Source organism: Falco naumanni, chromosome 2 (assembly GCF_017639655.2).
Source record: "Falco naumanni isolate bFalNau1 chromosome 2, bFalNau1.pat, whole genome shotgun sequence".
NCBI classification, from domain to species: domain Eukaryota; kingdom Metazoa; phylum Chordata; class Aves; order Falconiformes; family Falconidae; genus Falco; species Falco naumanni.
In genome coordinates this window covers 23,963,227-23,975,777 of record NC_054055.1, presented here as the reverse complement: position 1 = coordinate 23,975,777, position 12,551 = coordinate 23,963,227, and the positions used below count along the sequence as shown (strand labels likewise).

The window sequence follows — 12,551 nt, the reverse complement described above, 5'->3', positions numbered from 1 at the left end:
TACACTGCTTTTTAGAATTTTCCACTGGCTCTGGGATTGCATAAGAGGCAGTTGAATCAAAGCTGACAAGCACTAAGCTTAAATTGTTTTCTGAAAACCCTGTTCTTCTTAGGATGTTCTTACTCAAGCAGAAACTACAAATGCTGACATTTCATAATAAAAATTAGTAACTGTATTATGGAAATATCTAATAAAGTTTTAAGACTGGACTGTTCAAGTGAAAATGAAAGGTATTTATGATGCAGTGATACATTATCTGACATAATTACAAGAAGACTTATATTTCTGTTTTCATAGATTAGATTAATGGAAATATGGGTTATAGGTTCTCCGAATTTTCATTGAAACTGATTTAATTTTGACTGGTTTATTGTTCATTGTCCATGTATCCCAGTGAATCCCAGTTGCAAGAAATCTACCTGTGTAGCGATGAACACCGTTAAGATTTGCAAGGCCACACTGGTTGAACCACCATCCAGTGTTATCACTGAAGTTACTGCAGCTCTTCACAAGCTGTTCTTTAATAGCACACATTGGCCTGCATCCATCATTATCAACATCAAATGTGCTGAAAGGCATCAAATTCTGGTTATCTTCTTTTCTATATCCTCTAAATGCATCCCCTAAGTACAACAGATAAAACAGAAGGATAAAAGAGTGAGCTACAGAGAAACATAATACTTCTTACCTGTTGCATATCTTGCAAACTTTTCCTCTGAAATTATTAGAAAGATAGATTTCTTCAAAAGTGCTTCAAGACCACCAAATAATGAGCTGGCAATATGTTAAAGACTTAGGAAAGAGAAAGTTTAAATACTGAGAAGTATGGAAGAACTTGAAATTCAATGAAACCTCTTTATATTGTTGTCACTTTTAGTGATGCACAGCAGCTATAAAGGCTTCTGTCCTCAAAGACAGTGGAAGAAAACATGAAAGAAAATTAGAAGCATTGTTAACTTCGGATTTTCCAGCGATGGGCCTAAAGCCCCAGAGTAAGTCATGAGGTAAAATGCAAATGTTAAAACACAAGTTTCAGTGATTACTGGTTCTGTTCTCTTAATGAAGAGACAATGTTTCTGACAAATCCAGGTAAAGCACCACACATTTAGAGATTAAGTCAGTAATAAGGAACATTCTTGAATATTAGTAAACATGCAAAAAGACAATAGAAAAAAGCAGTAAGACATGGTGCAATACTTAACAAAAATCTTGGCACGTTTGGTATAGCTATGATATTCAGGGAGATCTGGAATTGTAAATTAATTTGTGTCTATATGTCAGCCTGTAAATGTTACATACTGTAGGCCTAATTTGTTCCAGTTGGTTTCTTTCTCTATGCTTTGTATGCCACTGTCTAAACAATTCTGAACTAACCAAAGCAACATCAGGAAGATTTCCCCTAACATCAGAGAATTTGGGAAGAGATAATGGACATCTAAGTAATTGAACCATTAGATAGATACACACAAACACACACAAAATTCCTTCTGTATTATAGGGTGGACTTAAATCCATTAAAGTTCCTTTATTTTCTTTATTCATTTTCATAGAATCATAGAATGGTTTGGGTTGGAAGGGACCTTAAAGATCATCTAGTCCCAATTCCTTTGCCATGGGCAGGGACACCTCCCACTAGACCAGGTTGCTCCCAGCCCCATCCAGCCTGGCCTTGAGCACTGCCAGGGATGGGGCAGCCACAGCTGCTCTGGGCAGCCTGTGCCAGTGCCTCACCGCCCTCACAGTAAAGAATTTCTTCCTCATATCTAATCTAAACCCACTCTCTTTCCTCTTAAAACCTATCTCCCTTGTCCTATCACTACATGCCCTTGTAAAAAGTCTCCCTCCAGCTTTCTTGTAGGCCTCTGGTATTTTCTTTATTTCTTTATTAAAGGATTGTTTATTCAATTATTCCATTAAGGACCTTGAACCAACAGAATAAAATTATTTCTTACTATGTAAAGATTGATGTTGGCATAATCAATCGCTAGATCATTAACCATTTATCTGCATAACTGTTCATTATTCACCAAATAGTGAAAAAGAGATTAGAAATAAACATTTTTAAAGTTAATTAAGCATTAATCTTTTGAATGCATTTCTTCATATTAAGAAAGGGAGCCACTATCTTTAAATACTATAGAGGAGGTTTTTACCAGCATTTCCTGAATAACGTCCCAAGTGGATCTTAAAAGAACATGCTTCATCCTCTATCCAAAATCTATCATACGATGCATGGGCATGCTTGTCATTTTCTGATTCCAAATCCACATAAAGACTGAAACCAGTGGCTTTTTGATTTACTATGTGAAAAATCTTCCTCAGTCCAAGCCAAAATTCTCCTAAAACAGAAATATAATAAAGAATTAATAAACTTCTAGAAATGGAAAGTGTACACGAAAAAATGGATTCTTCTAGTTTTTCTACTTTCCTTCCCGAACCAACTGTAATAAAAGTTGTATGACAGGATTATATTCCTTTGAAAGACTAATGAAGGTACAGAGTAATCTTCATAATTCATTGGGAATTCCATGGAAAAAATTCGTATGTGTGCATCATCTTTTTTCTCTGTGACACTTTTAGACAATTGTCCACATGATAACTTCCAAGTGTTCACCTTCTTATACCTTAGAAGATCACAAAAACTGAATGTACTAAAGATCCACTTGATTAAAGAGAATTCAGCAGCTTTCCTAAGGGTAATACTGAGAAATTATAAATGTTGGCATTCTATGAAATGCAACAAAACTCAAACCCTATTCTCCAGATTTGCTGCCTCTATAAATCACACTATTTTTCCATGAAGGGTTGCCCCATGTGAACTGCACTTTTTTGTATAGTTGAAAAGTTATGTGCTTCCACTGCAATCCCAGGTAAACAAAAAACAACTGCTTTGAGACTTGCTGGATGAAAGATGGCAGTAAAAAAGTAGTATTACAGTTGTGTTTGTATTAGCTAATGAAATATTTCCATTCTTTTTCTAACTTCATATGCTCTATGGTGAAATATTACTGATTTTTCTCAAAAAGTATTAAGGAAATACTTTGTAAATGTGATTAAAACCAACTAAGGCACTTCTTTTCTCAATCTGAAAAAAAGAGGGCAATTTATACATTATTTCAGGAAGTACATATAACATTTTAAACACCTTTTATGAGACTGAGGGTGGGCAATGGCTAAAGTCTTTAGTAGGGTAATAGTCATTGAGAAAGTCACACAATAGATTTGATAAAAAAACCTCTTAAGTATAAATAAGACTTTTAACGGAAAAGAACTTTAATCTCTATACTATTAAAAATCCCACACTATTTAGTGGAATATAGGTCACGTAAGGGCAACAGAAATGTTGGGTCTGAAGCACTTTACTGTATTTAAAATTAATACCAGAAAGGTCACCAAATCCATCCAGATATTCAGACCATGTTCTCTGAAATGGAATGATTCCATCAGTTCTTTTCTGAACCACAGTCCATCCACCTCCTTGAAAATCCATGTCACACAAAACCTAGAATAGACATAAATTAAGCATCCCTGAAGTAGATGTTATTAAGAAAACATTTTCATTAAAGAAAAGTGGACTATTCAGTGTTTTGCTAAGCAACATACCTTTCAAATATCTTAACAAAAAGCTCAAAGAAAATAAAAAATGAAGCTGCAGTATTTTCTTGTATGTTCTTGTTGGGCTGCTTGATTTGGGCATTTCCTCAACCAGTAAGAACTGTGTGCAAAAGTCTGCTTGTATCAGATACAATAAATATGCTTTGATAAATGTTACTGCAAATTAATAATAGCATGAAGTGGAAGCAACATGCAATGGGATATATTATTCACGCAAAATATTACAGATACAGGCACTAACACTGAATATACCTTTATTTCAGTAAAGCAAAACAGACACAACTTCTTATGTGTTCTTCCTCACCATTATACCTTCTTCCCCAGAAATACTGTGTGTATGATGCCTGGGAAATGTAGAGCCCTTAATAAAGGTGAGGAAATGGGAAAAGTGATAGCAATAACACAGTATATAATAATTTATGCTGCTGCAGCAGAAAACTCTATATAAGAAGGGGCCCCAATCCAGGGAAGTCCCAATGTGAACAATTAACAGCCAGCAACTGAGCAGTCCCATTGAATGCCAGAGATCAACTCTCAAATTTATTAGTCTTCACTAAAATTTGTGCCCAAGAGCATGTCAAATGGCAGTGGTGCAGCTGCGCTCTGCTCCGCTATGGAATATCCCATTATGCGGCACATTTTCTCCTCAGCCCATTTAACTGTAGACATGCAATTGTGTTCCCTGAAATAGGAATCTTACTGCCCATTTCTCCCCTGTAACCCCCCTTACACAGAGAAATCTGTGTGGGTCCAATAAAATCAGTGGGAGTATTGATAATTCTCAGAAGAGGCAGATTTGGTTCTACATGAGAAATCATCAACCAGCTAGATATGGCACCAAAACATACACCAGTTAAGTAAAAATATGAGACAGATACACCAAAAAGAGTCATTACTGTGTAGTTTCTTAATTCCTTATATGCTGGGAAAAATGTCATTTTCTTTCCTAAAGCCTTATAGTTAATCCACTTTACAGCTTGTTCTGTGTCTCATATCATGCAGGGTATGAGGGACATGACTGTTTCAGGTACAATTTCAATTAAATGAGCAGGAGGATGCTTCTGCTGAATATTTCTTCCCTGTCTATCTTTAGTGTGTATAAGAGGTATATTTCAAAAAACTCTTTGTTTTGTCTGACCCACCTTAGAAATATCATTGATCTAAATTTACTTATTGAAAAATGTGTCAGAAAGTAATCATGATTCAATTCTCCAGAAGTGAAATTGGTTTTAATTGCCTCATGTTTGAATGATCAGACAAAAGCCCATTTGGGACTAATTTTCTAAGATTGTGAGAATCTGCCACTACCACTGAAACTTTATATTCTTAGAGCTCCTGTAATTCAGGTTTCAATTAGCCTGAGTTAAGCAGCAAAATCTATACTCACTTTTGAAAACATGAAGTGTGAAACATGAAAACAGGACCAAGTTGTCTAAATTATTTTTTTTCTTTTACTTGGAATCTTTATGCAAATTATTCTGAAACTATTTTGGTTTACTTTCAGTTACATTTAAAGGGCAGCTTATTGCTCTAAAGGTCCTCGTTGAAATAAAAGTGTTTCATGATGGCTTTTTTTTCTGGTTTTTACTTTCTTACTATGTTTTTCTGCCCCCTAGTATTTTTCTTATTTTGCTAGTCTGCAGAACTTCCAGAACTCTTGGCTATTAGCCCCTTAAAATGCATTACAATTTCTTGTTTATGTTTTAATGTCTTGATATTTTTGTCCATTCATCATTTCACTTTTACCCTTTTAATGCTTCAACACATGGAAGAATTTGCATTAAACAGTTTTCCTTTAAAAAGTATTTTTTATGGAACACACATATTTTAGATATTTTTCTCTGAGACCTTTTTGGCACTATCTTTTCAGTTCTGGGTAACATCTACCAGATGAGAAATGAGACACTCATTTAATGAGTGCAGGCATTTATTCTTATTATTTATTATTACCTTGTGCTTTTAACCAAATTATTATGATTTTTCTTTCTGTTTCTTGTTCTCCTTAAGGAACCTTTCCACTCATATAACTGATTCTCAGATTCTGGCAGTAACTTTAAATGTGGAAAAGTGTCAAAAATACTTTTGAAGTGAAAGACAGTTTATAATTTCAGATTTATTTGCCAAAAGCTATAAGTGAACTGAGAAATCACTTTTCTCACCTAGATTAATCATACCATCTCTCAGGAAAAGTAATTTGGGTGAGGTATGAATATTTCCTCAATGGAATCCCCCTCAATCCAGAAGATACTCTGAAACAGATGCATTTTCTGTTATGGTTGATCCTGGGGTGAGGCAGACAGCATTTTCTTCATACTATAAACATGGTTGTTCTGTGAACACTTCTACCTGTCTTTGCCTTTCTTTTACCTTGAATGAACTTGCCAGTGAGCTACAGGTCTTTTCCCTGAGCTTATTGCATTGTACTGACAGAATGATAGGTTTTTCCATTGGGGTCTGCACAAACAAGTTCATTTTTCCTTTTGAGATCCTAGCATACTTCTGAAGCCTTTTCATAACCAGTTTGAACAAAAAAACCCACCTTTTTTTGTAAGGTTTCAGTTGGCTAGAGATAAAGGGATTCATCCTTCCTTTGTTATATATAAAGGAAGGCTATAAAGTTAGATATTAAATTTTGCTATTTATTGGCTGACTTAAACTACATAGGTATTCACCAAAAACTAAGGTACTGCACAATTAAAGGTTTGAAAGTGTCATTCCACTATGCATAAGGACTTCCCTAAGTGGAAGCACCTGAAATGGAAATAAACAGACAAAACAAAGTATTCCTTGTGTTTGCATGAATCTGAATGTCCTGAGCCTGAGGAAATTAACCCCAAACTCTCTTCTCCTAGATAGGCACTATAACTGATCAGTTACAGAAAATGCCTTCAGACTGAGTTACAACGATGCTCAGACAAGAGTAAAGTACCTACTCCTCTAATGTGCATCTGCACCTATATTTAGATGCTTATACAATATCATGGTCCAAGCTACAGGCATCAGTAGTGTCACCTCTCAAGAGAAGGCAATGCTATACAGTCATCCAGCAGAATGATTCAAAAAGCCAAAGGTCCCATTTTAGGAGCCAAAATGGATCAATCACTCGGCTTCTCAGTTTTCCATCTCTAAAAAGGAAAAGAACTGTACATCTCAATGTCCAAAAGGGATGCTGGAAAATACCTTGGATTTTCCTTTTTGGTACATTTTTCACTGTATATGAAAAATGGTGATAGGATCAGATGGGACATACATTAAATTTCTTCATAGAAAATGAGAAACTTATCAAAATTATAGTAATGGCAGATGCATTTGGATCATTCAATACATTTCTTATTCATCTGTTGAGAAATCGTCAAGGACAGACAACACTTTGGATCCATTAAATATATTATAAGTGCATATTCTCAAGCAAATTGTGGCTGTTTTGAGAGATAAATTTATTACCTCAAAAGGATAATTTGATCCTTCTGGATGGATAACGTACAGACCAGTTGGAGTTTTTGAAACTGAGCCAACAGTATCTTTAATATCAGTGCAATCCAACCCTAGAGAAGAAAGTATTTGATGAAGTTCATTAGCAAAATATGTTTAAAAAAATCAAATACAGCTTAAGCACATAAATATTACTCTTCTTGGTAATGTATGAATGATTTCAAATAGCAGTTTCTTATCATGCAAACTTTAAAATCATGTTTTATCATTAATTTACCTTAAAAATGAAAATTCTCTGAACTTCATTAAGCTCAGAAAGTATAAAGTATATTCTATAGAGATATTTCTTTCTAATCTTAATGGGTACAATGCAGAAATTAAATTATATATCTGGGTCATTTTACAGATTTTATTTGGGTAACACTTGTACTGAGAAGACGACAAATTATCTGGGGAAGGATGTATTTTTCCTGCAGATATTTGTATTTACACTTGTAAAATCCTTTATGTCATAATGTATACCTAAAAAACCCTTTGCTTCCAAGTGTTAAGCCAAGTCTGTGTAAAACATACTCAGAAAAGCAGTCTGTACAGCCACTAAGACTGCTCAGAGGTAATGTTTCCTTTAGTTGGGATGGACACTACAAAGATTAACTGTCCAGTGGACAAGTGACTTCCATCCCATTCAAAGAAAAATATTGCAAATGCAGATCACACTTTATTGCAAAAGAAAGTGCCATTTAGCAATATCAGATCACTTATGAACTAATGATCATACTTGATACTTTGCATAAAAATCAATAAGATGCTAAACAAGATGCCCAGAATTATCGGTTATGAATTATTGAAAGAATTCTTTATGATGATGTTCTTAAACATTTTACAAATTTTCCAGAGTTTATGTTACTAACACAGAATAAATGCCATAAATGTTATAACTGCTTACCTTTGCTTTAATTAGTTCTTTGTCAAGATACAAAGATAGAAAGGGAAGAGGTCAAGACTAAATGCGAAAAATACTTACCATGAGATTGAACCATTTTGTAAGGAAGGGGATCCAAATGCTTTCTCAAAACCTCTGCGTTCAAAAGAAGAAGTCTGTTCATAAGTTCATTTACCTGCAAATTCAAATAAAAGATTTTTAATTAGGTCGCAGTAAGGAATTCTGCATTCTGAAGACGTTCTTTTTGACTTCTAGTAAATATAATCTGAAAATCATTTTTGTAGTATGTTAGTGATTCATACCTTCATTAGGTGAATTGGTCTGATTTTTTACTTTTTCATCCAAAATTATTTTTAGGCAATTCCAGTTAATTAAAAAAAAAAAAAAAAAAAAAGTCCTTCAGTTTGATTAAGGCTTTTTATCTGTACTGAGCAATCCACAGTGTTTGTAAACTATTGTCAGAGTTAACAGTAATATGATACGTCACCTGCACAAATACAACAGGACTGGAGATAGCAACCAATGTGGAGGAACAGTCCTCCAGGTATGCCACTACGTTGTGAACCAGGTGGTGCTTATCACTCCTTGTAGGAATGGAACTCACAGGCTACCCAAGGTACAGGGAATGGTGACAGAGACTCTAATTCTACTGCTTTAATGACAATATAAATGCTTAATTTTCCTCAGTTAGACAACACCTGTAGTGACAAATAAGAAATAAAAATCTTTATGATAAAAAGTACCTGATTAGAAAGGTAATCCAAAGACGACTGTTGATCATCCATCATGTTTCTTACCAGTTTTTTTGTACTTCTTGCATATTCAACAAGAGAGTTCTGCAAATTTCCTTTAAAAGAAATATGTTCATCCACTTTGTTGTTATGAATCTAGAAATATTCTTGACTGAATGACAACACATTTATGATATCTAAGTGAATATTGAAGGTGTTTAACCTCAGTGTACCTAAAAGTGAAACCAAAGCAGTACAGAGATCACAGATAAAAACCTCAGCCTCCCTGGTTGCAGTGAAGACATCTTAAGAAGTGATGGCTCTTCTTAAGATTTGAAGAAGAATTTTGTCTTATCCTTGGGAAACTTGGATGACCAGTTAACGAATATCACAGAAATACAAGTGCAAATGATAAAAGACAAATATATAAGGTTTCTTGTCATCCTACATATACTTATTCACTCTGCTACTCCTGTTTTCTGCCCTGATGCTAAAAATAAAAAACAATAATAATAAAAAAAAATGCATGTCAGGTAATTAATAATACATGTTAAAAATCATATGGGAAAGAATTTTGGCAATTTCTTTCAGAGGCTGATTACATCATTTGCTGTGTAGTTTGTCAAGGCAGCTAATAATGTCCTGCGTTAAGTATCTATAAAAGGCAAGCTGAAGTACAGATTTCCTCCCACTTTGGCTAACTACCTAACTAACTCCCACTGACCTCCCCTCCACCTAACAATGATGTTTAAATCAGGGACAAACACCCTACTTTTCCCCTCTAATAGAGAGCTACCAGAATCCAGAGGGTAACACAGATCCAGGTGGGCTGAACTCCTTGGATTTGCCTGTCTTCACCAGTGATTATAGAGACTAGCATGATTATCCTTTAACTTGGTCACACCAGCTGCATCCCAAAAACATGGCACACCAAATTTTCTGAACAATACTCAGCCTGGGCAGCAGGGTCAAAGGCTGTCACGTGCTCAAGAAGAGTGAAAAATAAATTAGCACAGCAGAGCAGAGCAGAGGATTGCATAGCATGGCATTGCATAGGTTGTTGCTTAAAGTATTCTTTATGAATACATACTGCACATGTATTGTTTTTCCCCTCGTAAAATTTTAGCTTGAACATCACATGGTACAAGGCATTGTTCTTTTTGTTTTGAAATATCTGCAGATTTATTTTTCTCTTCTGCCTTGAGTGGTTCCTCCACAGCTCCAACATTCCTTGTGCCCTGTTGTACCAAACAATGGAGGGGGAAATAAATTGATCATAAAGCATATATAAAATAGATCGGTCTGCCAAAATGAATTAGATTACTCCATGGATCTTCCTTCAAAACCTGTGTTTTTTAAAGCTTTATCAAGCAATAATTGACAGAGCTGAAATCATGGCCTGTTAGGTGTCTTCTGCTTAGCTATACCTCACAAGAGAAAAAGAATGTCAGAGGTAAAGATCAACCTCTACAACTTTAAAAAATACCACCAGCATTTCTGGTTAAGTATTCTACTTGTGAGCACTGTGAACTGGAGGCAAGAACTTGCAAATCTTGCATTTAAGGTCACATTTTAGGAATCACCACACACAACAGACATCTTAAATGCTAACAAAGTTATTTTCACTGAAAAGTGAAATACCACATATTAGCAAAACACTTTCACTCTTGAAAGCCCCTAAATTAATTACTTAGATTCTGATCATGGAAATACTTGCACAAGTTATTAATCTATGCACACATGCAGTCCCAAGCAGCTTTGCAGATAAACTTAACATTAAAAAAATATTTTAAATGCTCTGATAGAGGAAAGAATAAAGGGACACTATTCATAGGCACACAGTTATCTGAAATAGGAACAATATAAGCATTAGTAAAAGTAATTACACCTATCAATGTTCTTTTAAAATATTTTTTTTATATTTAAGATTTTTTCTTCCATGGTGCCATGTGGCATAAAATAAGAGAATGCCTCTGACTCATCACTTAAAGAAATGCTAAAAGTAATTCCTGAAATATGTGTCATTGTCAAAAGACTAAGAAACACATTTGAGTCTGTTCGTCGATTCCATAGTCTCAGCAAAGCACTGTAGTATGTTCATATGTTGTATTTTCAAATGTAAATAGGATCCTTAGGAAAGTAAATATTTTAATGAAAAACAAAACTTATTTAGACTTGAACATTCCTTCAACATAATATTTCTCTTCTCCTGCTGCAAATTTCTCTTTCTGGTATCAGCACTACACTGGCAAAGCACTGAACAGTTTTTTACCTGATTTTTGCTTTCTAAAAGTGAAAGTAAAAATTACATGAAACTGTTCCAACCCAAACCATTCTATGATTCTATTAACAAGGAGATTTTTTTTAAAAAAAAAAAGATTTCAAATTATTAATGTAACAGTATTTTGTGTGTGGAGATAAATGCTAGAGAACTAAAAGAATATGTTTTTTTAATCTTAAAATAAGCACAAAATAAAGGAAGAAAAATTCTTTAAGAATTATAAATAGATCACTTGAAACTTATAAATAGATCAGTTGAAACTGGTTTGTTCCAGGGCTTTATCACAGCTATTCACCAGATGTTCAATTAAATACTGCCAAGCAAATATTTTTAATCAATATTTATTTTTAACAAAAGCCAACATGAAACAGGCAATTAAATCTGACCTCAGCAATTCAAGCAAAAACTGTGACTCTGCCAAAAACAATAGTTACTTTGCATTTACAGTCATGCAGATGAGATTAAAAATCTGGCCTAACAACTGAGCTATGATGAATCTCATTAACAGAAAAAAAAATTTCTAATAAACTGAATTCCTCCAATTTCAGTATAGTTTCTTTTCTCTATCTGAAAATACCTGAATCTTCTGTACTTTCGTATCTATCCTGAATAAAGCAACCTACATTTTAAAAACAACTTTCAATTTTCTGAAAAATCATTCAGTTACATTCATTAGCTTATCTAAGCAAAGTAATTGAAAGTCTTACCTTCGATGAACAAGGCTTGACATTAGTTACGACGGTCTCTCCTGAACTGAACAAAATAATACTAAGACAAATCAGTGAAGTTACCCTAAAGCAGTTCATCTTTTACTTGAAGAAATGCAAATGTTTTGATGGGTTTCAAATTTCCATGGAAAGGATTGTGCACTATGAAGTCCTGAGCTAACTATTTGGGAATGTCTACAGCACAAAGAGCAGCCAACACATCACTCCTTTAATGCCTGGATTTAATAAACCACATTTCAATTGCACAGTAGATTTTATATACTAATGCCTGTATCCTGAGAGCAATTACTGCTTATCACCCCTACATGACAAATCAAATATATATTTTCATTGTGATAAAACTGACAGATTTTCTGATATGCTATTTTTGAGCTTTGGTATATATTTGGTATTGAGTAGTCTGGGATACTTGAAAGAAAAACTAGTATTAATCAATGTTTTACTTTTTTTACAAAGGTTTTTATAATTAAAATGGAAGTGTTTATATTGGTGTGATGGCAGTGCACTAGAACAGACTGTGAAGGCACTTTTAGAATATATCCTAAAAGCAAATTCAAAGCAGAAAAATTAAAAATATTACTTTAAAGTAACACTTTGTGTTACATAGAAAATTGTTTACTGGGAGGACAATAGCCAGCTCTTGGTCTCACTGGTAGCCCATCTGTAGGAACACAGGTATAGAGAGTGAGACCATCATTCAAATACAACTATTTTTATCTCTGAAGAATGTCAAAGTACAAAAGAATGTCCTGAAAAAGAAGAAAATTAAATGTAGCCCACAGAATCTTAACTAGAGCTATGAGGTACTTACAGTTTTCATA

The 12,551-nt window shown here is 34.2% G+C and overlaps 1 protein-coding gene across 1 annotated transcript; it reads right to left on the bottom strand.

Annotated features, from left to right (window-relative positions):
• Positions 1-244: 244 nt before the first annotated feature.
• Positions 245-11,916, bottom strand: ANGPTL5 (angiopoietin like 5). The gene is made up of 8 exons (XM_040584347.1): positions 11,710-11,916; positions 9,812-9,959; positions 8,734-8,837; positions 8,072-8,165; positions 7,060-7,160; positions 3,382-3,502; positions 2,154-2,339; positions 245-623 (listed from the first exon to the last, which is right to left on the bottom strand). The coding sequence occupies exons 1-8, from the start codon at positions 11,806-11,808 to the stop codon at positions 304-306; spliced, it is 1,173 nt and encodes a 390-aa protein (XP_040440281.1). The 5' UTR covers positions 11,809-11,916; the 3' UTR covers positions 245-303.
• Between the last annotated feature and the right edge of the window lie 635 nt (positions 11,917-12,551).